The sequence below is a fragment of the Pelodiscus sinensis genome, chromosome 23 (genome assembly GCF_052426305.1).
Source record: "Pelodiscus sinensis isolate ZL-2025 chromosome 23, ASM5242630v1, whole genome shotgun sequence".
NCBI classification, from domain to species: domain Eukaryota; kingdom Metazoa; phylum Chordata; order Testudines; family Trionychidae; genus Pelodiscus; species Pelodiscus sinensis.
The window spans coordinates 3,631,977-3,656,397 of NC_143074.1; the positions used below are offsets into that span (position 1 = coordinate 3,631,977).

The following is a 24,421-nucleotide window of genomic DNA, read 5'->3' on the forward strand; positions in this document are numbered from 1 at the left end:
CCGTTAAAAGCATTTTCGGAAGAGCGTCTAGATTGGCATGGACACTTTTCTGCAAAAGCACTTTTTGCGGAAAAGCGTCCGTGCCAATCTAGACGCGTTTTTCCGCAAAAAAGCCCTGATGGCCATTTTCGCGATCGGGGCTTTTTTGTGGAAAACAAATCTGAGCTGTCTACACTGGCCCTTTTGCGCAAAAGGACTTTTGCCTGAACGGGAGCAGCATAGTATTTCCGCAAGAAGCACTGATTTCTTACAGTAGGAAGTCAGTGCTTTTGCGGAAATTCAAGCAGCCAGTGTAGACAGCTGGCAAGTTTTTCCGGAAAAGCGGCTGATTTTCTGGAAAAACTGGCCAGTCTAGAAACAGCCTTGGTGTTATGGGCTTTTTACTGCAGTGTAGATATACCCTGAGTGACTTAGAAGCACAAATGCCATTAACTTTTGGAACTTGTGTTCCTAAGTCACTCAAGGCCAGATTGCTAAAGGTATTTAGGTACCAACATACCTGTAAGAGTCTGGCCAAGTCATGTTTTGAAAAAAAATCACACTCTAAACTATGTAGTTGAAAGATTTAATTTAATTTAATCTTTCTGTTTCTTTAAAAGCACCTCCCTCAATAGCACTGGCCTCTCATACAGCAGTTTAAAAGTACCCAGGGCCTTACCTAGGGTAGCTGCTCTCAGCCTTTTCAGACTGTTGGGTCCCTTTCCAGAGACTGATATGATTTGATAGCCCCAAGTTTCACCTCATTTAAAAATGACTTGCTCACTGTCACCACCACACTCTTATGGAACAATTGCCAACTTTCTCACTTTTACCATGTACTTATACAATTTGTTTTGTTTTATAAATATACTGTACTTACATTTCTGTGCACTGTATACAGAGCAGTATAAACAAATCTTTGTTTGTACAACATTTTAGTTTGCACTGACTTTGCTAGTGCTTTTTGGGTAGCCTGTTGTGAAACTGGGCAAACCTCTAGTAGAGTTGAGGCACCTGCTGGAAAATCGCTGAGTACCCCTCATGTTGAACCACTGAACTAGGGAACCACCATGTCTTCCTAGGATTGTTGTTGCTGTAGGAAGGATTAGTACCAGGGATGATAGCAAAGCGGCAGAGACAATGACTGGCTAGGAAGGGGACATTCCCCAGAAAGTACCACGTTCCAGGAATGCTGGAATAGCACACGCTACTACCAGTGCTCAGGTGTCGAAGCAGCCCTCCAAAAGGCTACTGGAATACAAATTAACTATGTCACTTGGATCCTGGTCTAATGGATTGGTCGTTGGACTAGAAATCAGACAATCTGGCTTCTATCCCTGGCTCTGCTACTGACCAGATGTATGATCTTGGGTAAGCCACGTCACTTTTTGTGCCTCGGTTTACCCTCCTACCCTTTGTCTCTCTTGCAAGAGCTGTGAGCTGAGCTGACTCTCTGTGTTTTCACAGTACTAGCAAAGTGAGGTCCTTGTAGTGATTAGAATCTCAGGTTGCTACACCAATACACATAATACCAACAAAGCCAACAAAGAATAAGATCCCTCATCTTGACGATTCCTACTAAACAAGGAAGAATGAGGTTGGCAGGAAGACAAACATGGATATTTTCTTTGTTAAAACTAAGATGCTGAAACAATCAGATAATTACTACTCGGATTGAAAAGCTATCTTCATAAGTGGAACCTGAAAGTGAATCGACAATTGCATCACAGTTGAATGTTAAGGATATTCAGTTCCCAATCACTGGCAAAAGATCTGTTCTTCTGGGACAGCACCTTTTGCAATAAATTTTTCTCAGTCTGATCATATTTTCCTTCTGCCCTTCTAGAATCGACAAGACTGTCCTGGCTCGGTTGTGCTGACAAACGTTGTATTCGTGTGTCACGTCTCTTTGCTTTGAGGCATGCTCAGAAAGCCATTTTTCCTGTAAAAGCTACTGATTCTGCTGGGGCAGACGTTCAAAAGAGCACAAGACCGGATCTCCAATTGATTCAGCTCTCAGCCATCAAGATGCGAATCTAGCATCACTGACTTCCAGGGAGATACCCCAGAGTACCTCTAGGAGTGACTGAAAACTGGATAAAAAAACCAAATAATTTGGTAGCACTTTATAGACTAACGAAACATGTAGATGGTATCATGAGCTTTCGTGGGCACAGCCCACTTCTTCAGATGGCCGGAGTTTTGAGTTTAAGATGTGCAGACCCAAAATAAATAGGAGAGAAGGGGGGAGGGAGGAAAACAAAAGGAGGGAGTGGGAGACAGGGAGCAGAGGGTATAGAAAATTCAGGAAGGTAGAGGGAATCGGTAAGTATCTCTTTTTCACTGGGATCTGCCTTTTCAGCATTACCAAAACCAGCCTACCAGCATGTCCCCAGCATTCAGGGTAGTTACAAGGCACTTTCTATGGCATTAAAGGCTTACAGTCTGTTTGGCTTGGTGCAAAGGGCCAGCTGGCTGAACTCTGGCCTGAAATTTGACAGCCCTATCTGGCTGTTTGCCTGTGGGAGAAGGGGTTGGATGAAAAACAAACAAACATGAAAGAGCGTTTTCTGACACCTGTGCAACAGCTTTGCCCCGTCTCTCATTCCACAGGTGCAGGAAGGGCTGTAGCTTGCCAGCTACTGCAACCCCGCACTTCCTGCAGAACAAGGTCCGTGATCTCTATTTACAGCCTCGCAGCAGCCCACTAAGTCTCCGGAACCCTTTGTCTCTTCAGGCCAGACACGCCTTTGTGTGCGTTCCTTCCCCCTGGCCTGTAACTGCCCTCTGCTGAGAGCTGACAACCCCGGCGACCGTCATTCTCCTTCCAAGATGCCATCCTGCCCGTCGTCCTTGGCCATCACACGGTATGCGATGCGGGTGAAAGAGCCCGTGAGCAGCAGGACAAAGAGGATGAAGAGCAAGGGCCAGACCCCATATTCAATCCCTTTCAGGGAACTCGGCTTCTCCTCTGGGATGGCGTTGGTCAGGTTCAGCATGTACCCAAGCGTCCAGCCAGCTGATGTGTTACCAACCTAGTGAAACAAAACAGATGGAGAGTGGTCCGTGGCAGGGGGCTAGAGACAGGTGAAGCCCAGAGCTGGAGGCTCAGACAGATATTGCAACACCCAGACCAAGTTTCTTTGGTCTCAACATTGGTTAGAAGGCTGGAAAGACCAGGTTCCCAAAAGCTTACAGACCCAGTCCTGGCCAAAGGCAGGAAGGGCTCCTGTGTCCCCCGAGAGGACTCAGAACCCACATAGTTGGGCTGAGACTCAGTAACAGATCCCACTAGCTCTCCAGATGTGAACACTCCCAAACTCAGCAAGGCAATCAAAAACCAGAATCGGGTCGGGATTTATTTTTGGCTCAGGTCCGTCTCCGCTCAGAAGACCATGCAGATGTCCTTTTGCCCTTAGTTTTCAATGATGTCCAGACCACCCTCCCTGATCTGCCCCCAGGCATGGTGCCCTGTGCTGTCTACTAGAGGACTAGTTGCTCCATGTCAGGATTGGAATTTCATCCCATTCATTCGCGAGGTCTGTCAAGGTTCCCAGCAGTGACGCATAGAGAGTGTCACCTTTCCGTGGCCTAGCTGACAGGCTCGCCTGTCACACTCGTGACTTTATTCGATAACAATATAGCACCGGGGCACGCTGCGTTGCTCGGGCACCGAATGTTCAGACTCAGTTCTTATTTTATCCAAACCTTTTCCCCATTGACTTTGCCTGGAAGGAACTGCTGCCAGCCAGAAATAGCAGCATCCATGTACAATATCATAAAAATGACCATGGGAGAGGTGTTACCTGCCAGCTAGAACTGATAAGGTACAGAATGGAGAACAGCACTTCCAAAGCAAGAACGGCACCGAAAGCAGGAAAGCACGTCCTTGTAGGAAGTCTCTCCTCTGGATGCCAGTGAACCCAGGCCTGCTCACACCCAGCTCAGGAATCATCACACCATTTTTAGTAATAACTCCTCTGTTGATATCCAAACTACTGACACTGCCTCACTGCACTGCGAGCTCCCTCAAGGCACAGCACCCATAGCCAGGAATGATGGGTCTCTGCTCTCAACAAAACAACTTTAGAATGCTCCCTCGAACCATCTCTTTACCCAGACACAAATCCAGTGTCCCCCTAGAGCCATTGCTGTGTCCCTACAAAACCCCCTCTTCCGCTCAAGCCAAGTGCTCGGATGCCTGGATCTGAACTCTGCATCAGTTCCGCGGGGACTCCTTCTGACCGTGCTGGGGCTCTGCTCCGCCAGTCTCCAGCCCTCTGGACCCCCCAGCTACCATCACACCTGGGATCCCTAGTCAGTTCAAGCTTCATGGAGTGGTGAGATTTCTCTCCTCCCCCCTCCAAGGTACGGCCTCCTGACCCTGCCTTGTATGATCAGTTGTGGTCTGCTGGCTCTGACCTTGGCAATCAGATTTAAGTTAGATTTGATACTGTGACGGTTTGGTTTGTTTGGCTCCCTTTGTAGGTGACTGCCTAGAAATAAATCTCTCTCACTGTCAGTCTGGCTGCTTTTCTCTCTTCTCCGCTTTCCTCTCCCCCTGCCCATTTGGGGGTGTTGTTCTGGCTTCTCCATTCACTCAACAACGCGCCTCGTCGCCGTGCTAAAGATCCCAGTCGCGCCCCAAAGTCCTGTGGGGTTTTGCTCATCAAGTGGGTTACAAGCAGAACGGCTGTGCAGTGAAAGTGGGGCTAAGGGGGTGCGGAATCTGGGGGCACAAGGGTGGCAGCTTAAAGTGCTGTTTAACCCGCCCACTGAGTCCATGGGCACAGGAGGGGCACCGCTGTGCCAGCAGCCTACTGAGTCCAGGGACATAGGAGGGGTCAGTGTGGGCGAGCCCATTAACCAGGCCTCTCAGACGTGCTCCGGGAGCGGGTGTGAGGGTCTGTGTGTTCGTCTGGGAGGAGCCCTGCCCTGCAGTTCCTCCAGGAGAGCTCCATTGGGAGGGAACGGGCAGCAGGGAGAAGTAAAACTCCCTATGAGAACACGAGCAGCACGCTGATAGAACGATCAACCTCCTCTTCCCCCATCAGAGTAACCCTACTAACAAAGGAGCGTGCCCCAGAGTAATGGGCCCAGGCGGTAACAGAGGACACATCCCTCCCGAACACTTTGTGAGCCACCTCCCCATCACACTGACCTCCTGGAATGTCGTCTGGCCAGAGCTGTCCCAGTCAAACAGGAACCCCCTGGCACGGAGATGGTAGAGGAACGTGGATACGGAGCAGTGATCAGCAAGTCTGTCTGGGCTCGCCTGGGACATCTTGCTCAGCTGACCAGCATTTGCAAAAGAAGTTAGACAAGTCAGTATTCACTAACTGCATTTCTGAATCCTTCCAATGTGCTAAAATCCAGCTTTCAAGTGCCTTGGTTATGTCTGTGGAGTGAATGCATCCTTCAGCCTGCTAAGCTGGAGGCTTTTGTTCCAGCGGCAGGGAAGGGAGAGACCCTCCTTCATCCAAAATACTGCATTTCATTTGTGTTTGGCTTTTCAAAGAAAACTATCTTTTGAATTCTTCCTGGAAAGATCCCCATGGGCCCCCTCTCTGTGGAAGGACCTCATGCCTTAATTGGTTAGGCCTCAACTGGAGTATTGTGTCCAGTTCTGGGCACCGCATGTCAAGAAAGATGTGGAGAAACTGGAGAGGATCCAGAGAAGAGCAACGAGAATGATGAAAGGTCTAGAGAACATGAGCTATGAGGGAAGGCTGAAGGAATTGGGCTTGTTTAGTTTAGTAAAGAGAAGATTGAGGGGGGACATGATAGCAGTTTTCAGGTATCTAAAAGGGTGTCATAAGGAGGAGGGAGAAAACTTGTTCATCTTGGCCTCTGGGGATAGGACAGGAAGCAATGGGCTTAAACTGCAGCAAGGGAGGTTTAGGTTGGACATTAGGAAAAAGTTCCTGTCAGGGTGGTCAAACACTGGAATAAATTGCCCAGGGAGGTTGTGGAATCTCCATCTCTGGAGATATTTAAGAGCAGGTTAGATAAATGTCTCTTAGGGATGGTCTAAACAGTATTTGGTCCTGCCAGGAGGGCAGGGGACTGCACTTGATGACCTCTCGAGGTCCCTTCCAGTCCTAGTGTTCTATGATTCTATGCCATGGGGCCCTCCACGTGGGAGAGCCAGAGTAGGAGAATAATTTTGTTTGAAAGAAGGAGAGTGGCAGGAGACATCACACAAGGAAGTAAGATGCAGGAGGGCCAGTCCGCATCCCCTTCTTACTCCTTAATCCAGAGGAAGGAGCACGAGATTAAACAGGGAGAAGGATCTGGGCTCCCAAGGGTGATCTAATTCTTTGGAATAACACTGTACAGATTATGTGAAAAACTTAAAAAACAACGAACAGTCTGGTAGCACTTTAAAGACTAACAAAGCATGTAGATGGGAGCATGCGCTTTCGTGGGCACAGATACTTTTAACTCACTTTGCCCAGCCCACTATGGCAAGGCAGTACAATGTGGCTCCCGAAGGGGGTGGGAAGAGTCTGGATTTGGAGCCGTTTTGCATTTCACCGATCCCATTTCTTGAAAGAGGCAAGGCTTTGGAGAGGGGCCGGATCTTATCCCAGCTCCCAAGAGAATGCCAGGCTTCCCTTCGGCGGGGTCGCCCGCTCGCAGTGCTCTGGAGGAGAACCAAGGCCTGAATGGGGTTGTGCCTGAAAGCTTTGCCTGCCTCACTCAAGTTACCCCCAGGGTGTAAGCGGGCTAGCTCCCAGTCACCTCTTCCAGAGACATGCCACAGAGCGAGTCGACTGCCTGGCCCAGGTCAGGCGCGGGCGTCATCTTCTTCACGAGGTCGAGAGCCTCAGAAATCACCTAGAACAGCAGCAAAAACCAGCATCAGAAAATTCAGCCCCTGTGTAGGGAACAAAGAGAGCAAGGCAGCCGTGTGAGGCAGCGTATGGCATCTTCCCAGGATGCTCTCCCTACACATGTGGGTTTGTCTCCAAGAGGCGCCATTTAAGGAGGGCTAGGGGGGCTGCAGCCCCATTTATCTACATTTCCTATTGCAGCAGGGCACTGCCTCCCCTCTAGCAATGGAGGCGGCTTGCTTTGTTTACTCCTCTCCCCCCTCCTCCCCAGTGACAGCACAGCAGGCTCATCAAGCACAACCAAAGGCCCAGCCCTTGCAAACGGCTGCTTGGCTCCTGGCTGCAGTATCATGGGATACTGGCTCCATCTTGGCAAGAACTGAACAGCAGCAGCCAACGCAGAGCACCGAGGAGCAGGCAGCCCCCTTGGCTCGCTCTGCTCCCCTCCCCAGCCAGCCAGCCAAGAGCGACCCAGGCTGCTCTTCCTTGCCGGGCTCCCCCCGCACACACACACTGGCTCAGCCACGCTGACTGCCAAGGCCGCGTGCCCCCCCCCCCCCCCGCCAGGCTGGCCAGTCTTCCCTCCCCGCACAGGAGGGCCAGGGTGTCTCTGGCAAAGCCAACAGCAGGGCCGGGGCTTCTGCAGCACTTTCTGAAACGCATCCCTCCCATTGGGCAGAGGGAGCGGTGGGCGGGGCAGGCAGCTCAGAAGATGATTGGTGCAGGTTTCATCGTCCCCTGCCGTCGTCCCCACCGGTCGCCAGGTTACAAAGGCTGGGAGGAGCAAGCCCCTTGTGACACCAGCAGCCACGGGGCTGCTCTGGCAGGGGAGGGGGCGCCCCCAGCACAGTCAAGTAGCCCCGCGTGGGGCGCATCAGTGCTGCACTGCCAGAGCAGCAGGGCCACAGAATGGCCCCTGGGATCTTTCCCTGCTGGCAAGGAACAGGCACGAGGTGTCGCCGCGCACGCCTGGCTCCGTTCCACTGAACACTTTCCCATTTCCCTCCAGCTCTCCTGTTTGGGGGGAAGGCCAATACCCCGGGGTGGCCATCTCATCTTCCAGCTAGTCCCACTGGTCTGTGAGTCTTCCCTTGGACACCCTGGCCTTTGGGTCAGGTTACCCGGGCGGGCCCACACAGGCTGTCCCACACAAACGCTGAGTCCCCAGCAGGGTGCCAGGTGCACTTTTTAATTCTGGGACATTTCGCCTGACACTTTAAGGAGCGGCTGGTTTGTACATGAGCAGATACAAAGAAAGGCTGCCCTAAGCAGCCAGCCAGGGTATAGCTGTGGGTCTGCTGCGCTGTACGGCCTTCTCGTCCAACGGGGAAGTCGCCTTGGCTTCTGTTTACTCTTTAATATTTCTGAGGGTGGCAGAGACTCACAAATTTGAATCCCTGCAGTGAATGTCATGAAGGGGATGTTTGTACTCAGATCCTTAGAGCCGTTGTAACCCCCTTTTTCCTCCCTGGGTTACTCGGGAGCAGGTCACACTCACAGGTGTGCCTGGGCGCCTGATGGTTTTAACTGAAAAGGAGATCCTGAGCATCCCAGTGGCGATGGTGTTTAGTTGGGGAAAGCCCTACCCACCTCCTTGCTGCAGCCCCTTGCTCATAATGCATGTACAATGGCGGTGCCTCCACCTGGCTGGCCTTGTACACACTTACTGGTGTGCCTTGAGAGCCTCCAGGAACATACTCATTCCAGCTATAATATGGATCTAATTCCAAAACAACAACTACAAATCCTGTACATCTCATAGATTACTTTAAAATAAACAATCTTTACTTAACTTCAATAGACAGGGGTTAACAGATGAACAAGGAACAGCATTAACAAAGTGCACAAGAAGAACTGGAGCTTGTGTATCTAGCCTGTGCACTGCCAATACTGATCCCCCACCCAGAGCGTGCACACCCCTGCACTCAGTCCCAGACTCTTGCTTGCGTGGGCGCGCTTGAAGAACTGCAGCTGTAGTGGAGACTGAGTCCAAGCGAGGCAGCAGCTCTGTCCCAGACAGCACTTTCCCAAAAAGGCCCAATTACTTACTGCCTTGTGCTGTGCCTATCAGAAGTAGCCTGCTAGATCCCAGTCCCAAAAATCCCAGTCTGTAGCTGCACGCCAACAGCCCCTGGACTGGATCAAACTCCTCCACAGCAGCCCGGCTCCCCGTCTGTTCCAAACTCCAAGGCAGAGTCCCACACGGCTAGACCTCTCTTCTCATGCACATGGAGAGAGTGATCTCCCACACACGAGTCACTTCCTTCCTGTTTTTCCCAAGGGCTCATGGGAATTGTAGTCTGGATTGTAGCACACAGGGTCTTTCCAGACTAAAACAGAGGCCCCTTTAGTAAGGGAACTACACCGTGGTTTTCAAAGTGGTCCGCGGACCCACTCTGAGAAAGCTGCTACCAGGCCGCTCCAGCTCGTTTACTTACCGGCGCCACAGCCAAGGAGCTTCGCGACTTCCATTGGCTGCCATTTGCCGTTTGCAGCCAAGGGGAGACATGGGAAGCAGCGAGGCTTCATGGCTGCAAAGCCTGTAAGTAAACAAACCAGAAGGGCCTGGTAGCAGCTCTCTCAGGCTATGTCCACGCTGCGGGCTTCTTGCACAGGAAGCTTTCTGCAGAAAAGATCTTCCACAAAAACTTATTGTGCAAGGGAGCATCCACACTGCAAAAGCGAATCGGAAAAGCGATGTGCTTTTGTGCAAGAGACTGTCCAGACTGCATGGACGCGCTCTCACAAGAAAGCTCTGGTTGCCATTCACAGAATGGCCACCAGGGCACCTGTGTCTCTTTCCATAGGCTGTTTTTGCACAAAGAAACCTGTTTCCTTTCCCCACACACCTTTTTGCACAAGAGCTCTTGCGCAAAATGGAGTTATTCCTCGTAGAAAGAGGAATACGTATACTGCAAAAACCCCTCTGTTCTGTCAATTCACTGTACATTTTCTTGCGCAAAAACACATTTGAGGTGTGGATGCTCCGTGAGTTTTTGCACAAAAATAGCTGTTTTTGCACAAAAACTCTGCAGTGTAGACATAGCCTCAGAGTGGGTCCATGACCACTTTGAGAAACACTGCCTTAGAGTAACACACTAGGAACCTCCTTCCAATCTGGAGTGTCGGTTGTTTTTCAGTCATTTTTTTTACTTTTAAGCATTCCTGGAAAAAATTAACTCTCTCATTCTCCTCTTCACAAGAGGCCATAAGACCTTTAAAAAATAACAATAACTATAAGGCTAAGTAGATTGTATGTATCTCTACTACAGAGTGTCCAAAGTATCAAACTTGTGCTAAGGCTCCAAAACTGACATCTCAAGATCTGGGATTGGAAATAGCTTGTTGTTGATTGTTCTAATTTGACAAATAAACTTAAAATATGGCTTTCATTGACATTGATTATATTTTTTCTTCATATAAGAATTATGAACACTCTTCCTGTCAGTTAATTTCTACATTTTCACCCACAAACTCCAGCCCCCTCCCCCAGCTTCTGGAATGGAATTGTGGTTAAATCTGTTTTTCTCCCCCCCCCCGCCCGACACACACCCTCTCACTGCTAGCCTCCAAAGTGTCCCTCTCCCCCACACCAAAGTGTCCCGTGAAGGTTCCCCAGGCCAGGAGCAGGGTAACTGGTTAATCTGGCCCTTCAGCGGTTAAACTGAATGACTTTCCCTTGTAACATGTATGATAAAGAAGCAACTACAGCTCCGAGACCCAGACCAGGGCCTAGGAGAAAGTAGGGTCTTGTCGAGCGCCTTTCAGACTCAAGCTTTCCAAGAGCTCTTTGCAGTCGTATGCTCAGCCCTGGCTCCCACATGACTGTGGACTCTAGAACCTGTGGTTCAGAGAGGGGACGCTGGGCAGAAGTTAAAGTCATTCCCTACATTATGTTCAGAAAGTGCTGGAGGACCGGTAGCATCCACCTGCGGAACAAGGACGATCAGCATCCCAGAAACTCAGCACTCTGGTATATTCACTAAGAGACCTTCTGAGGTCTCTTCTAGCTCTATGGTTCTATGATTCTATGACTCAGACAGCATAAGGTTCAGTTCCACCACGACACTTGAAGCCAAAGGTGCTTCTAGCCTAGAGCCTTAATGAGTGACCCATTCTGACCCCTATGATGACCAGCTGGTTCATTAAATGCAAGTCGCTTGGACCCTTGAGAGTTTTCTCTCACCAGAAAGCGATCCCTGTTGGGAACCTCATAGTGCCAGTGCACAACCTCTTGTCTTGCCAGCAGACCCCTACACTTGAGCTAAAAAAGAATCTGTTGCTCTTATAAGTGTAGAGCTACGACAGCCGTGGCCAACCCGAGGCTCACGAGCCACAAGCGGCTCTGCCCTCCCTTGCCCAGGTGTGGCTCATGAAGCCTCCCCTCCCCCCGCGTGGCTCAAAAGCCGCCCCTATGCCAACCCTCTCCTCCCGGCTCCCTGTGCTGACCTGGGCAGGGGAGCCGTTTGGCGCGCCCATGAACGATGCAAAAATAAAGATGGCAGCAGGCGGCAGGAGCCTGCTGTGACCAAAAAGCCTCAAAACACGTTTAAATGCGGTTTCTTAAAGAGGCCAAATGCGACCGGGGGCTCCTTTTAAAGGGGCAGTCCTTTTTTTTTTTTTTCCTCGACAACTTTTCCCGGCTCTTTGTCCAGAATGGGTTGGCCACCTCTGGGCTATGATATACAGTTGAACAGGTCTCACTCTGTCCAGTAGAGGGCACTGCTGCACACACATACTACCCAGAGCAATTCTAATTCCACCCAGCAAAGGGCAGAGTACTAGTATCAGTTAATCTTATGATATTTATTAGCTGTTGAGTTGGGTCCATCTCTTAAGAGCTCCACATGTAAAACATAAAGCACGCCTTCATGTAATGGAGAATGTACCTGAAATCTAGCTCTGTTGGGTTGGAAAACTCCATTTGGGGAACACTGCGAGAAGTTGCAGAACAAGGAGGAGTTGAACAAACTTCCCATTAGTTTTCTGCAGGCAGAAGAGTTGCTGGAACCAGTTACATGAAATACGTCCTCTGATGTCACTGCTCTTAAAGGGATATTATTTGCAATGCAGGGCCCAGCATGCACAGAACCAAATGGAACATCTCGGGAGTAGGAGAGAGGCCAGCAGGGATGAGATACAGTTCTCACATAGCCATGGTCCTAGAGGGAGAGGATAAAATGAGCAGAGAGAGAAAAAGATGATGCTGGACTCAGATCAAGACAGAATACAATAAAACTAAGGAGAGCTTGGTTTCAACATGCCAGGTTATAACAGAGAAGGGTGGATTTTAAAAACTTTGCATAAACCAAGCCCCCCAGAGTCTATACAAACTATCTAACCTCCTGCAAAGATGGGGCTTAAATCTGCATGTTGCTGAACAGTCTCAGCTCCCGTGGACTTCAGTGGGAGCTGCAAGGGTTTGGCACCTCACGGGACCAGGACTCGTTTCCTGATTCTTTCTTGTGAGACCAGAAACACAGCTCCTTGGGCCTTCCCCGTCCCAGCCCAAAGCTGGCAGGGAAGCTAAAGGGTTTTCTTCACAGGTCTAACTTTTATCAACGTTTCAAGAACAGGTCACTTGAGTTTGGGATGAATGTTCGGTCCATATGTTATCCCTACCAGTCCCGTCCAACCTAAAGATAAGATACCCCCCACCCCCCGCCCAAACTCTTCTCGTCCCTCTGAGACTGGGAAGCTGGTTACTCCTTCTGCTTTAACGCTCCTCACAGATTATCTAGCATGACTCCAAAGGAAGAACTGTCCATTCGTTAGAGCATTAGCCGGAGTTGTGGGAGCCCTGGAGTGCAAAAGGGGCAGGTGCACTGTGGCACGGCCATAGAGCTCCTGGCTGCCAGCCCCAAGTCCCTTTAATCTGCTGCAGGAACACCAGAGCACTGCTCCATGCAGCTGTGAGGCCGGGGAGGGGACAGCACCACGGTCCCAGCGGCGCTAAGGGCTGACTGTCCTTGGCCCCGTGGAATCAGCACCCCCCCATTTGCCCTGGGACCCGTGGTGGCTGTCCACTTTACTGATAATTATTTAATGGCAATGGAGGCTGAGATCCAAAAAAATTAAAGCTGTACAGCTGCTAAACATACAAACTGCCAACGTCACCTCAAACGATACAAAATAAATAGCCTCCTTAAATCAAACGCCAATAAGTTCCTAAGTGGCATTTTTCTTGCTTTCCCTATCTGCAAATGTCAATGATCAATGGAAATATTTTTTTGTCAGTCTGTGTGGGTGTGCTGAAATGGTGAAAAATTGATTTATTTCAAGCCTTCAGTAGACACCTCTGGTCACGCCACAAACATCCTACTCACACCACAAACAGTGTTCGTCACACATGCTCCCTGCACATGTCCTCACAAGCCAGTCCCGGCATTAACAAGGGTGTCTGAGGTTACCCGCTACATACCTACATTGCCTTGAGTGATAGCCATCTCATGTCACAGGTCTGAAGCAGCCATGAAGCGCATGAGCACACTGCACTCACTTGTATGGCTTTCAACAGCAGCCTCCTGCGGAGCTGGTCCCTGCCGTAACACGGGGCTTGGTGAGTGTAGACCCTGTGTGCCTGCCCGAACAGCCGCAGTGTCACCTCGTTCTCAGGATCAATGCTCCTTTCTTTGATCTTGAAAGTGACCTGGGTTGAGGCATCTCCTATGGTCATGACTCCGACTGTTCCCTTCCTGGAGCAGCTCCACTGTCCACTCCAGCCGTACTAGACAAAAGGGGACCACAGAGGTAGATTTTAAAACTAAAGCCCCATTGCTGCTATTTCTGTGCTGGTGGCAGAACTGAGGTATCTGTTTGACTAATGACAGCAATCGGCAGTACCCACATTAACATGATACACAGTCACCCATGGCATTTTCCAAAGCCTTACTGAGCATCTAGCAAAATTAACTTTCCACTGAAGCTTGGGCATAATTTTCAACCCCTGGCAGGACATAGAAACATAGATCACAAGGTCACCAAGTCCAACCCCCTGCTCAAAGAAGGGCCAATCCCAACTCAATCATCTCAGCCAGGGCTCTGTCAAGCCGGGACTTAGACACCTCTAGGGATGTAGATTCCATCCCCTCCCTAAGGAACCCATCAGTGCTTCCCCACCTGCCTAGTGACATAGCATTTTCTAATATCCTACCTAGACCTCCCCCACTGCTACTTGAGACCATTGCTCCTCGTTCTGCCCTCTAGGTCTTTACACTGAATTGTGATTTTTGAATCAAGCAAAGTTACGCAGTGCTGTCACACTGTGGCGTAAACCTGTAGCTGGAGAAGTACAAACTGGATAACACCATTTAGGTTATCGGAACAGTTGGGCTTATGGGATGGCTTGTGTGTGTTTCAGATAAATGGATGGTAAACACAGAATGAGGGAAAGGTGTCAGCGGTGTACCCTATAGCATTGGACTACCTCCAGTCATGGAATCATAGAGCTGGAAGAGACCTCGGGAGGCCGTTGAGTCATTTAATAACAATCCCTGAAGACATGAGCCCTGAGAACAGAACCACCTCGCCTATGAAGCAATTATTTGTTAAACTCTTTCTCTCTACAGAGGCATGTCAGTGATTACACAAGACTTTCTGCCTAGTTCATGTACTTTAACTCCTTACAGGAACATCTTGTAGTCTCAGTTCTCAAACCCCACTGCTTCTTGAGAGGGCAGATTAGGCAAGTGCTGGCATTATTGATCTAAAAAAGCCACCAGAAAAGGGAAGGGCATATGTAGTCAGTATAGTAGCTGCTGTTCTGAATGGCGCTAAGAATCTTGTTAATTATTGGGCCTACATTTGGGTTATCTCACTGCATTCTACAGCATGATCTAAAAAGTCCTTTGTGGAGGACTCGTCGTACAGGCATTAGTCTGTCCTGCAGAACAATGTAAACTGATCTGGGGTCAGTGTGACCAGCCTCCCAGCTGAGAATTTTACAAAACAGCTTTCCACAAATAAAATAACGAAGGGCGTATGAACGGTCACCAGCAAACACGTGGGGAAACGAGCCCTCCCTTGTACAACCCTGCCAGTTTGGGAAAGCAGTGCTCTGCTCAATCCATGCACCCTTGGAACGGAGAAAAGGAAAGGAATGAACAGAGGGAAGGTGCATGAAGGCATGCCCTCTACTGTCCTCCGCTAGCCAAAGGCAGAACGGCTCACAGCCCCACTGCCGCCACAGCTAACGGGGATTTTTACCTAAGCTGAGAGAGCTTAAGGAGCAAAGGGACACGAATTGCATTTGCTGTCTTTGGCAAGTCCTGAGCGGTAACTCAACGGAGCCAAGCGGCCCACCAGTCTGGAATACATATGCGGAAAGTTGGTGGTGGTTACTGTCTGAACTAGAGCTGCAAGACGCGGGGGCGGGGGATCTTGTTTTTTTGTTTTAAACAGTCCCTCCATCTTGGGCCAGGCTTACTAAGAATCACCAACGTCTTTAAAACCGGGGTACATTTTCCTTTAGGCCCTGGGGAGTATGGCACCAAGCGCAGCATGTGAGCACGTCGGGAGAACGCTACGCTAGGGCAGTCCTTTTAATCCAGTCGCAACAGGGACCCCTTCCATGCCGGCCAGGCAAACGTTGTCGTATAGCCCGGCCACAGCAGCAGTCCAAGGGAGTTAGGAACAATTTCAAAACTCTGTTAGGCGCCCCCTACAGGCCGAACCCTAATGATCCCTCCACTCCTCCACTTGATTACTATCTATTCTTCCAGCCCAATTCTCTCTGTTATGCTGTGGTGGCACCACTGACATCAGTGGACTCACATTGGGGGGATGGCATGGAGAATCATGAGGTGTCCTAAGCCAAGCCTGTAGCCTTTACCTTGATGAAGTTCTCCAGGAGATAGTTAACCGTGACCCAGCCAAACACCGCCTGCTGTGGAGGGGACAGAATTTCTGCCCCCCGAAAATCAAAAGGGAACAACTTCAGGGCGGAGGATACAGCAGCCAGCAGAGAATCCGACACAGCGGGACTGGTGAGGGTGGGTGAAGAGGGAAGAAGGATATTAGTTGACACAGGGCCCCAAGAACAAGCCTGAGTGTGGTGTTTGTTTTGAGAAGTGACACAGGATCACATTTACAACAGGCACCAATCCACCGCACTAACCACCAGCTTATTCATGTGGCTGGAGAGCAGCCCACACAGACTCCGCCCTTGGAAGCCAAGCACGCGGTTTTAGAGAAGACACACGGTCCAGTGGTTAGGGCCCAAGGTTGGAAGTTGGGAGACCCGGATCTAATTCCCTGCCCTGCCACAGGCAGCCTGTGTGGCCATGAGCTTGTTGGTCCATGGGATTTAGACACTTCAAAGCCGCGGAGGGTCTGTACTTTCGCAACAGCGCCCCCTCCCTCTCAGGGGCACTGGGAAGATGCGCTTAGATAATGGGGTCTACCTACGATGGTTTGCCTGGCCAGTGCAGCCAGGGATGAACAGGGAGCTTGAGCAGTGGATAGTGGATGCCGGGGGAGGCTACGCTCCCACAAGCCTTGCACTGGGGGGAGGGGCAGTGGCAGATTTGGGGTTCCGGGAAAAATCCCCCTGGCCCTGGAGCTGCTCTCACTTTTCCAGTCTCGGTGCCACAGTGAGGGGTGGGTGGGAGGGGTGCAAGCAGGGGCAGGGCCTTTGTGGGGGGGAGGCAGAGTGGGGGCAGGGCTGCGGGAGAAAATGAGGATGCAGCTGTGGGCAGAATAGGTCACAGCCCACAGAGAAGGGACAGAACAGGACAGGGTCCTGGGCGGGGCCGCAGGTGGAAAGGGGAGGGGCTCCAGGCTCAGCGCTCCCCTCTGTCCCTCTTGTGGCTCCAACTGTCCCTCCCCACCAGCGCTGGCCAGGCTCCAGCCAGGGCCACGGAGGCGCTGAGAGCAGCAAGTGGCCTGGGCCGGAAGGGGCAGGGTAGGGGAGCTCGTCTTCCCACGGAGGGTCTTCACCCACCGCCAAGCCTGCCGATGGGAGAGAAAGGGGGCAATTACCCTGGGGCTCCTGGGGTCACTGGAGCCCCAAGCAGCGCGCTCCAGAGCCCTGCACCACACACTCCAGCTGGCTCTGAGGGCTGGGGCGGGGGCGGGGTGTCACACCATCCACAGCCCCAGCCCCACCCCTTCCAGCTGAGACCCCGCCCCTTCAGGGGGCACAGAGCCCCCCTCCCACATATTGCCCAGGGGCCTGGTGATCCTGTCAGCTCCTCTGCCCGCTGCTCATGACGGGGAAGCTACAAAACGGTGGCTTGTACCCGGTGTGCCCTCGGCAGCTGGATACCGAAACCTCGACTCACCTCAGCCTCGTGCTATCAGTTGCTCCCAAATAGACAGGGGTCTGGCCGTGCTGCTGCGTAGGGATTTCTTTCATTGCTTGGCTGAGACATGGCTTTAAGTTGCTCCCAGCCTGCTCCGGGGAGCCTGCGTAGTGGTGGATTCCAGGACCTAAGAACCCAAAAGAAACAAGAAATGCAAGCAGATTCACCCGGCCTCGCTGGGGTCTTGAACTCAAGTTGTTTTTGGAGTACAAGTGCACTGGCTTTACTTCAGTGAGCATCTTCTTCAGAACCGAAGGGGAAACGAAGTTTGTATTGATACAAGAATGGAAGTGATTCAAACATTAGACAGAGCACGTGGGCAGGCAATATTTGCAGGTTTTCTGCCTCTTGGTAGAATAAACAGATTTTCTGCACTTCTGGGAGGCTCACAACAGGAGGTGGGCAGTCAGGGAAGGGGACTTGGGGGGCTTAGGGCAGGGGTACCAGAATCAGGGCAGGTGGTGGAGAAATCAGGGCAAGGGGTTGGGCATGGGGGGCTCAGATAGGGAGTGGAGGTGCAGGAGTGAGGGCAGGGGAGCTGGGCAAGTGTGTTGGGGCTGAGCGCAGGGGGCGGGAATGCAGAAGTCAGGGCAGGGCGTGTGGGGCTCAGGGCAGAGCACAGGGGGGGGGGAGGATCCCAGGGCAGGGGGATGGGGTATGCAAGAGTTATTGTTGACCCAGCTGATCCAGGAGAGGCGAGCTTCTGGGGGCTAGTCCCAGCCTGCAGTGCCCCCTCCCGGCCCTATAACCTGTTCTGAGGGGGCGAGGCTTTAGGGACCCTGGTTCTGCAGCCTCTTTGTGGGGGTAAGGTTGAAGCTCTAGGGCACTGTTTGCGGTTGCGGGGGGGCCACTTACCCTATCCGGTGCCTGTCATGTGGAGCCCTGTCCACAGCTGGGCACTCTGCTACTAGTGCAGCTGCCCCTGCTGGTCACTTCAGTATCATGCCCCTCCGCTCTGCCCCCTCTCTTTCTATGTTCTGGAAAACATTCCTATTCCAGGCACTTCCCATTGGCCTGGCACAACCACACCCTGACCTTGCTTTAAGTTAGGAGAAGAGGAAGCTGCCTCCCAAATTTGGGGGCTCTGGCTCTTACCATGTAGGAGGAGTTCTTGAACAAATTGACTCACAAACAGACAGACACACACATTCTCCAGGATAGACGGATTATGACTGGGCCATTAGCCTTCAAGATACATGCATCTTTTGAGAGAGAAGCATTTCTGTGGTTTAGGATTTGCTACTGAAGCTCTATAAGGTGATGAATCACCTGTGCTAGGCTCCAGCCAATCCAGGAGCCAGGGACTGGTCTAGTGACACTCACAATTGATTTATAAGCCTCACCAGCACAACAGCAGCTGAGTCTGCTCAATATCATTTCAGGGCTTAGAACTCTTGCCTGATATTGACAACAGATTCCCCACGCCTTAGCCTGCTCCTACACTGTTCCTATTCCCTGAGCTCTGACTCTTAGGCTATGTCTACACTCGTGGCTTCTTGCGTGAGTAATATGCAAATGAGGCTAAGCGTGGAATATCGTCGAGCCTCATTTGCCTACCTAATGAGCCACCATTTTTTTCAGAAGAGGATCTTGCGCAAGAAGGAGTGTCTATACTGTCCTTTCTTGCTCAAGAAAAACCGTCTTGTGCAATTCCGTTCTTCCTGAAAAGTAATAGGTGTAACGGCATTGCGCAAGAGGGTTTTTCTTGCGCAAGAAGGGGCAGTGTAGATGCTCCTTCTTGCACAAGAGCCTCTTCTGAAAAAAATGGTGGCTCATTAGCTATTCAAATAGGCTCGGCGATATTCCACGCTTAGCCTCATTTGCATATTACTTGCGCAAGAAGCCGTGAGTGTAGACATAGCCTTACATATAGTAACTCTGACCACATGACCATCTCCCCCCACCCCCTTAGTTTCTGATAAGATCAGTGCAGAATCCTGCCTCCAATAATGGCCGACACATGATGCCTCAGTGGAGAGAAATAAAGAGTATATGCATATAAATGCAACATGCTGCAAATAATTAAACTCAGAGATGCAAATCTAGGGTATTTACCAGGCTACAAATAGTAGCAAAGACGACTCATATCAGAGATCTGAGAGAGATGAGCAGGAAAGGAGGCAGCAGAGTAAGTCGAAGCTGTCAGCTTTCTTTCTCAAGTCACTTCCTTGTGTTCAAAAGAGAGGTTTTCACGCCATCCTTGCGGCTGCTACCAGCAGTAGCACAGGAAGCTTCTGTCTTAGAGGCCAGAGGAAGTTGTTAGTGCAAAGTGCGCTGTGCATGCAAATGGCACTGCTAAAGCAAGATTCACCGGGCTCTTAAACTGGATTCTTTTCAGAATAGCTAAACAAGGGGTCCACTTTCTGTAGCGGGGCATAGTTTATAAAACACTCAGGATGTTTTTTCTAGGACCTCCTGAGAAAATGCATCTCCTGTTGAAAACTCAGCTCCCATTCAGATATAATTGTGCTTTGTAGAGCACCATTAGCACGCACCGCACTTTGCACAATAGCTAGAATATGAGCTCCTCACCCAGTGGTTCTTCCTCTTAGGCCCTGTCTATGCTTCGGCAATGTTGCCAACTCTCCTGATTTTGTCACAAAGCTCCAGCCCCTGGAGGCATGTGATCATCTCAGGTTTGATTGTAAAATGTAAGGTTTGTGCCCATTTGCTTGCAGAGACCTTAAAGGCTACAACAGCAGAAGACTGAAACAAGGAACTCAGGAGTTATTTTTAATTGCAGGGTTCTGGGCAACCAGGATTAGTCATGGCTGATGCCAAACTTTTTTTTATATCTTTTTCAGTAAAATATTTGTAAGTAAAACTCCTTAGAATTAAGCCAGAGCTGCAAATATCCCACCTAATGTAACATGACTATCCAATGGCACACAGCCCTAAACAAAGTAACAACTGATATACTGTTAAGGATAATATACACTATTTCTAGTTATACAGTGCTAGCTAGAACAGTAGATTGTAATATGATCTGGCATGTGCCCGCTAAAGTTAATCTATAGCCCCAATTCAGGAAAGATGTGCTTGAAGTGAAGCTGTTTGTCTTTTCCCAATACACACCAGGATAATCATAGAATCGTAGACTCACTGGTCATGGAAGAGAGCTCAGGAGGTCATCCAGTCCAGCCCCCTGCCCAAGGCAGGACCAATCCCAACTAAATCAACCCAGCCAGGGCTTTGTCAAACTGAGACTTAAAAACCTCTAGGGATGGAGATTCCACCCCCTCCCTAGGTAACCCATTCCAGTGCTTCACCACCCGCCTAGGGAAATAGTTTTCCCTCATTTCCAACCTAGATCTCCTCCACTGAAACTTGAGACCATTGCTCCTTGCTCTGACACCTGAGAACAGCCTCGCTCCATCCTCTTTGGAACCTCCCTTCAGGAAGTTGAAGGCTGCTATCAAATAAACATGGCTCAGCAGCAAAGCAGATGCAAGCGTTCGAAATCAGCAACAGGGCTGTGTGGAAGAAAATGCTAATGTATGGCGACAAGTCATCTGTGTTGACTGTAACTGGGTTAAATGACTCATCACAGCGAATCAGTGGCAGGACCAGGGTGTGTCAGTCTCCAGCCCAATGCATTTTCCATTGCCACATGCTGACAATAGTTTGGACAAAACTAACTGATGGATCTACTGACAGCTATTAGTGATTTTTGATCTGAGGAAGTGGGTCTGGCCCACGAAAGCTCATCATCTAATAACCCATCTTGTTAGTCTTTAAAGTGCTACATTGTCCTGCACTTTGCTATTAGTTATTGTGTGTGAGCTGCAGTGGTTTTCTGAATCGGGGCCTATATGAGTTCCCATCTGGTAGCTGTTTAGTAGCTTCCTCAATGTATTCCTCAAGCTTGGGAGTTTACAATAGTTAATCATTTTTTTCTTGCAGGTTTCAGCAGATGGGTGTGTCCCAAAACTCAGATCCCCCACAAACCCAGCAGTAACAGAAGACAGGACTAGGCAGCACTTTAGAGACTAACAAGATGGTTTATTAGGTGATGAGCTTTCGTGGGCCAGACCCACTTCCTCAGATCAAATTGGCTACATCTCTATTACTAAACCCAGCAGTGTCATCAGTAAATCCAAGCAGCCACAGCATAGCCATGAACTGCTGCCTAATAGTTCCCATCATCTCATAACAGACTGGTTGACTTTTTGGGGCCAGATAAAAGAACTTGGAGGAAAGCTACTTTGGAACAGCATGAAAAAAATCTTGGGCAGATCATATTTACAATTGAATCAACTAATCTTTGGTTCTGTGAGAAGAGAATCCAGTAAACTACATTCTCTCCTTTCCAATTTTTCTTTTTGACAAAGTGCCATACAGAAATGTTAGCTTTTTCTGGACTCTATTCAGCATTTCCACTGCTAAGATATCATATTGCAGTAGCCCCTGTCAATTCACTTAAAATGTGAAAGATATGATTTATCTAGTCCTAAAGCCAATCTACTATGTTTTAATCCAGTAAACTATGGTTTAAGGATTTTATAGGGGGACCTAAATCAGGCTTATAATGGAAACTCACTGCAAATATGTAGTGGTTACTATATGTGGTTACTATAATATGACTATAATAGGAAGAATACATAAGACATATGCCCTTGTATCTGAGGCCTGATAGGAGACAGGACCTGCTCACAGAATCTGGCAAAAACAGGGCTGATATTGCAGAAATGCACATTCCTAAGACGTGCCAGTCACATTGCACTCACGTAAACAAACCTAATATCAAATGGTAGCAAAGCATCCTGATATCAAGGACAGTACAAAAACATTCCTCAAGGTAGCAGAAACTCACTAAGGTCAGGATAAAAACATATGTATCAGGGCATCTCAGGGAGCGTATCTTTGGTCAGTCTGGGGATAGTGGAAAGTCCTGTCCCTGACTGAACTGTGCTCATTGCCATGGCCAGTGCTTGTTTTTGTTTAAAAAAAAAGTGCTGGTACTAGGATTGCCAGATGGTTTCAAAACCCGCCCCCAAAAAACCACACACCTCTGGGGAGTGACCTGGATGGTCAGGGGCCAAAATGCGGCCACGGCCACTTTCGTTACCACATGTCCCAATCGAGCTTCCAGTGCAACGCATACCGTCACATAAAAAGCACTGGTCATGGGCATACAAGCCATGTGTTATTACCATGTTTTATTGAAAATAACCGTGGCCTGGTGCCTTCGTGCCTTAACAGATCTTGTCATTTGGTGGTCGGCTAGAAGTCTGCTGTGCTGGCTGACTGTGCGGAGCTAGATGGAGAACACAGAGAGAATACACACGACATAGTTGGAACATCAATCAGCCTTTAACCACACTGACTTTCTGTATGTCTGTGATCAGTCTGCTTGCTTTATTATTGTTATCAGTCCTACTGTTAGCCCTAGAACCAATGCAGCTATGGAAGAGTAAGGTGGATTTTAGTCTACCTTATATATCACCAACAAAATTGCCAGCTTAATGCTGTTTGAATCTCAGAACATTTTTCTACAGACATTGGTGTAAAAGTCAAAAGGAGCCAAACTGGATTTTCAAATGCCAGGAGTTTGCAGAACCAGCTGTTAGAAAAGGCACCCTCATTTGATTTGAAAAATCATTTGCAAGACATCAGTTTCTGGTCTGACTACATTACAGCTTTAACTCGTTTTTTAAATCAATTAGTGACACAGATGGTGCTGAATATAGTTTGTGTTCACAGATCAAACAGTTTATCTAACACCTTAGGTACTTACCCTGTTGCCACTGTACTGGAGCAGCACCTCACTGCTTTTAATGTATTGATCTTTACAACAGCCCATAAGGCAGGCCAAGGCTATTCTCTCCATTGTTGGGGGAGCGGGGAACTAAGGCATAGATAGGTTAAGTGATTTGCCTGGGGTCATTGTCTCATGGCAGAGCAGAGATTTCAATCCAAGTCTCCCTGTCCTGGGCTAATGCCCTAACTACTAAGCTAACCTGTTTCTCTCTCATTTCTAGCCTGCATACTCACAAACTATGTCTTCTCTAGGAGTGCTTTACTGCTATCGGCATTCCTGCACACTAGACGGGCAAAGCACTGCTAGTATGGATACAGCTAGCACGCAGTAAAACTGCTTTGTGCTGGTAGAACAAAACCACCCACACCTATCCTGGTATTGTTCCTGGCATAACAGGGGTATTGGGAGCTTCTGTCTGCATCACTCCTCTCAAGACACATGAGCCTCTCAGATGCTTCAGCTAGTTCTAGTGCAGGGCTGGGAAACCTTTTTTGGGTCAGGGGCCCACAGAGAAATCAGTGGGAGGCCACACACAGGTGAGAAAAAACAAGTCCTCACTGATGTGGCCCCCAGGCTGAGAAGAAAGACGCTCCCCACCTTCCCCTCACACACCAGAGCCTAGGCTAGTAGGTTTTGTGTGCTCCAGCCTCCCAGGGGGACGGCGGGAGGGGCTGGAGAGTCAGCACAGGCTCCCCAATGTCAGGGGGGAAGGAGAGCCCCGAGCCTCGGAGACCGGATCGAAGGAACCCTGTTCTAGTGGAACAGGCTGTTCTGCTTAATTTCCCGCCAGGTGCTTCAGTCACAAGACAGCAGAAACAGCTGCCTGGGTCGTTAGTTGGGAGGGGATTTATGTGCACCCCCTCTGTGCAGAGTTAGCAAAAGAGTATGTGGGGGGAAATGACAATGCAATGAAACGCCACCCAGGACAAATGTTCATACATCAGCAGCCGAACAGCCGTCTTACCTGGCTCAGCGCAGGAGCTATAGTCACTGACCACCCCGGTATCGTTCTCTTTGCTGGCTGGCCACCGGTATATGAACAGCGCGGTGCGGGATGGGCCAGCATCCAGCACGATGCCGAACTGAAATACAACACAATAGTCATAAAAAGCTACGTCTCTGCTGAGGCGCATTTGCCCACCGGCTTGTTACGGAGGGGTTGCTTGGCTGCCCAAAGGCTCCGCATTGTCAGCTCCACATGTAACCCGCCGTGACCCTAATTGCATCCCAGAGCTGACTGGGGTCAGGAAACAAGTTTCAGATGCCCTGACACTGATGTCATCATCGGTATCTAATATGCAAGCTGTCATAAATAACGCCTTGGAAAACGAATAACTTTCTGACCATGCCTATTCTTGTATGGTTGGCATATATTAATAATTATGAATAGATGCTGCAATTATGACTAAAATGTGTTTAAGCCAGGCATGTCAGAGGGAGTTGATACACTGGTCTGCCCTAGACAAAGGAATGTGTTTGCTTCTCTGCAAACACTGATGCAGCATGGTCATCAGTCAGAAATAATGTAACTCTGTCTACTTATT

At 49.7% G+C, this 24,421-nt stretch overlaps 1 protein-coding gene across 2 annotated transcripts in view; it reads right to left on the bottom strand.

The window, feature by feature from the left end:
• Window positions 1-147: 147 nt before the first annotated feature.
• LOC102456101 (ectonucleoside triphosphate diphosphohydrolase 2-like) overlaps window positions 148-24,421 on the bottom strand; it is a 28,002-nt gene continuing 3,728 nt past the window's right edge. The window contains exons 2-9 of one of the 2 annotated variants that reach the window (XM_075905357.2): window positions 23,842-23,959; window positions 17,096-17,243; window positions 15,646-15,796; window positions 13,315-13,542; window positions 11,705-11,977; window positions 6,724-6,819; window positions 5,141-5,272; window positions 149-3,014 (exon numbers count right to left, since the gene is read on the bottom strand). In XM_075905357.2, coding sequence (XP_075761472.2) covers window positions 2,796-3,014; window positions 5,141-5,272; window positions 6,724-6,819; window positions 11,705-11,977; window positions 13,315-13,542; window positions 15,646-15,796; window positions 17,096-17,243; window positions 23,842-23,959 — 1,365 coding nt within the window. In that variant the 3' untranslated portion in view covers window positions 149-2,795. Of the gene's footprint in view, window positions 3,015-5,140; window positions 5,273-6,723; window positions 6,820-11,704; window positions 11,978-13,314; window positions 13,543-15,645; window positions 15,797-17,095; window positions 17,244-23,841; window positions 23,960-24,421 lie in introns of both variants that reach the window. The other variant, XM_075905361.2, reaches the window with a different exon arrangement.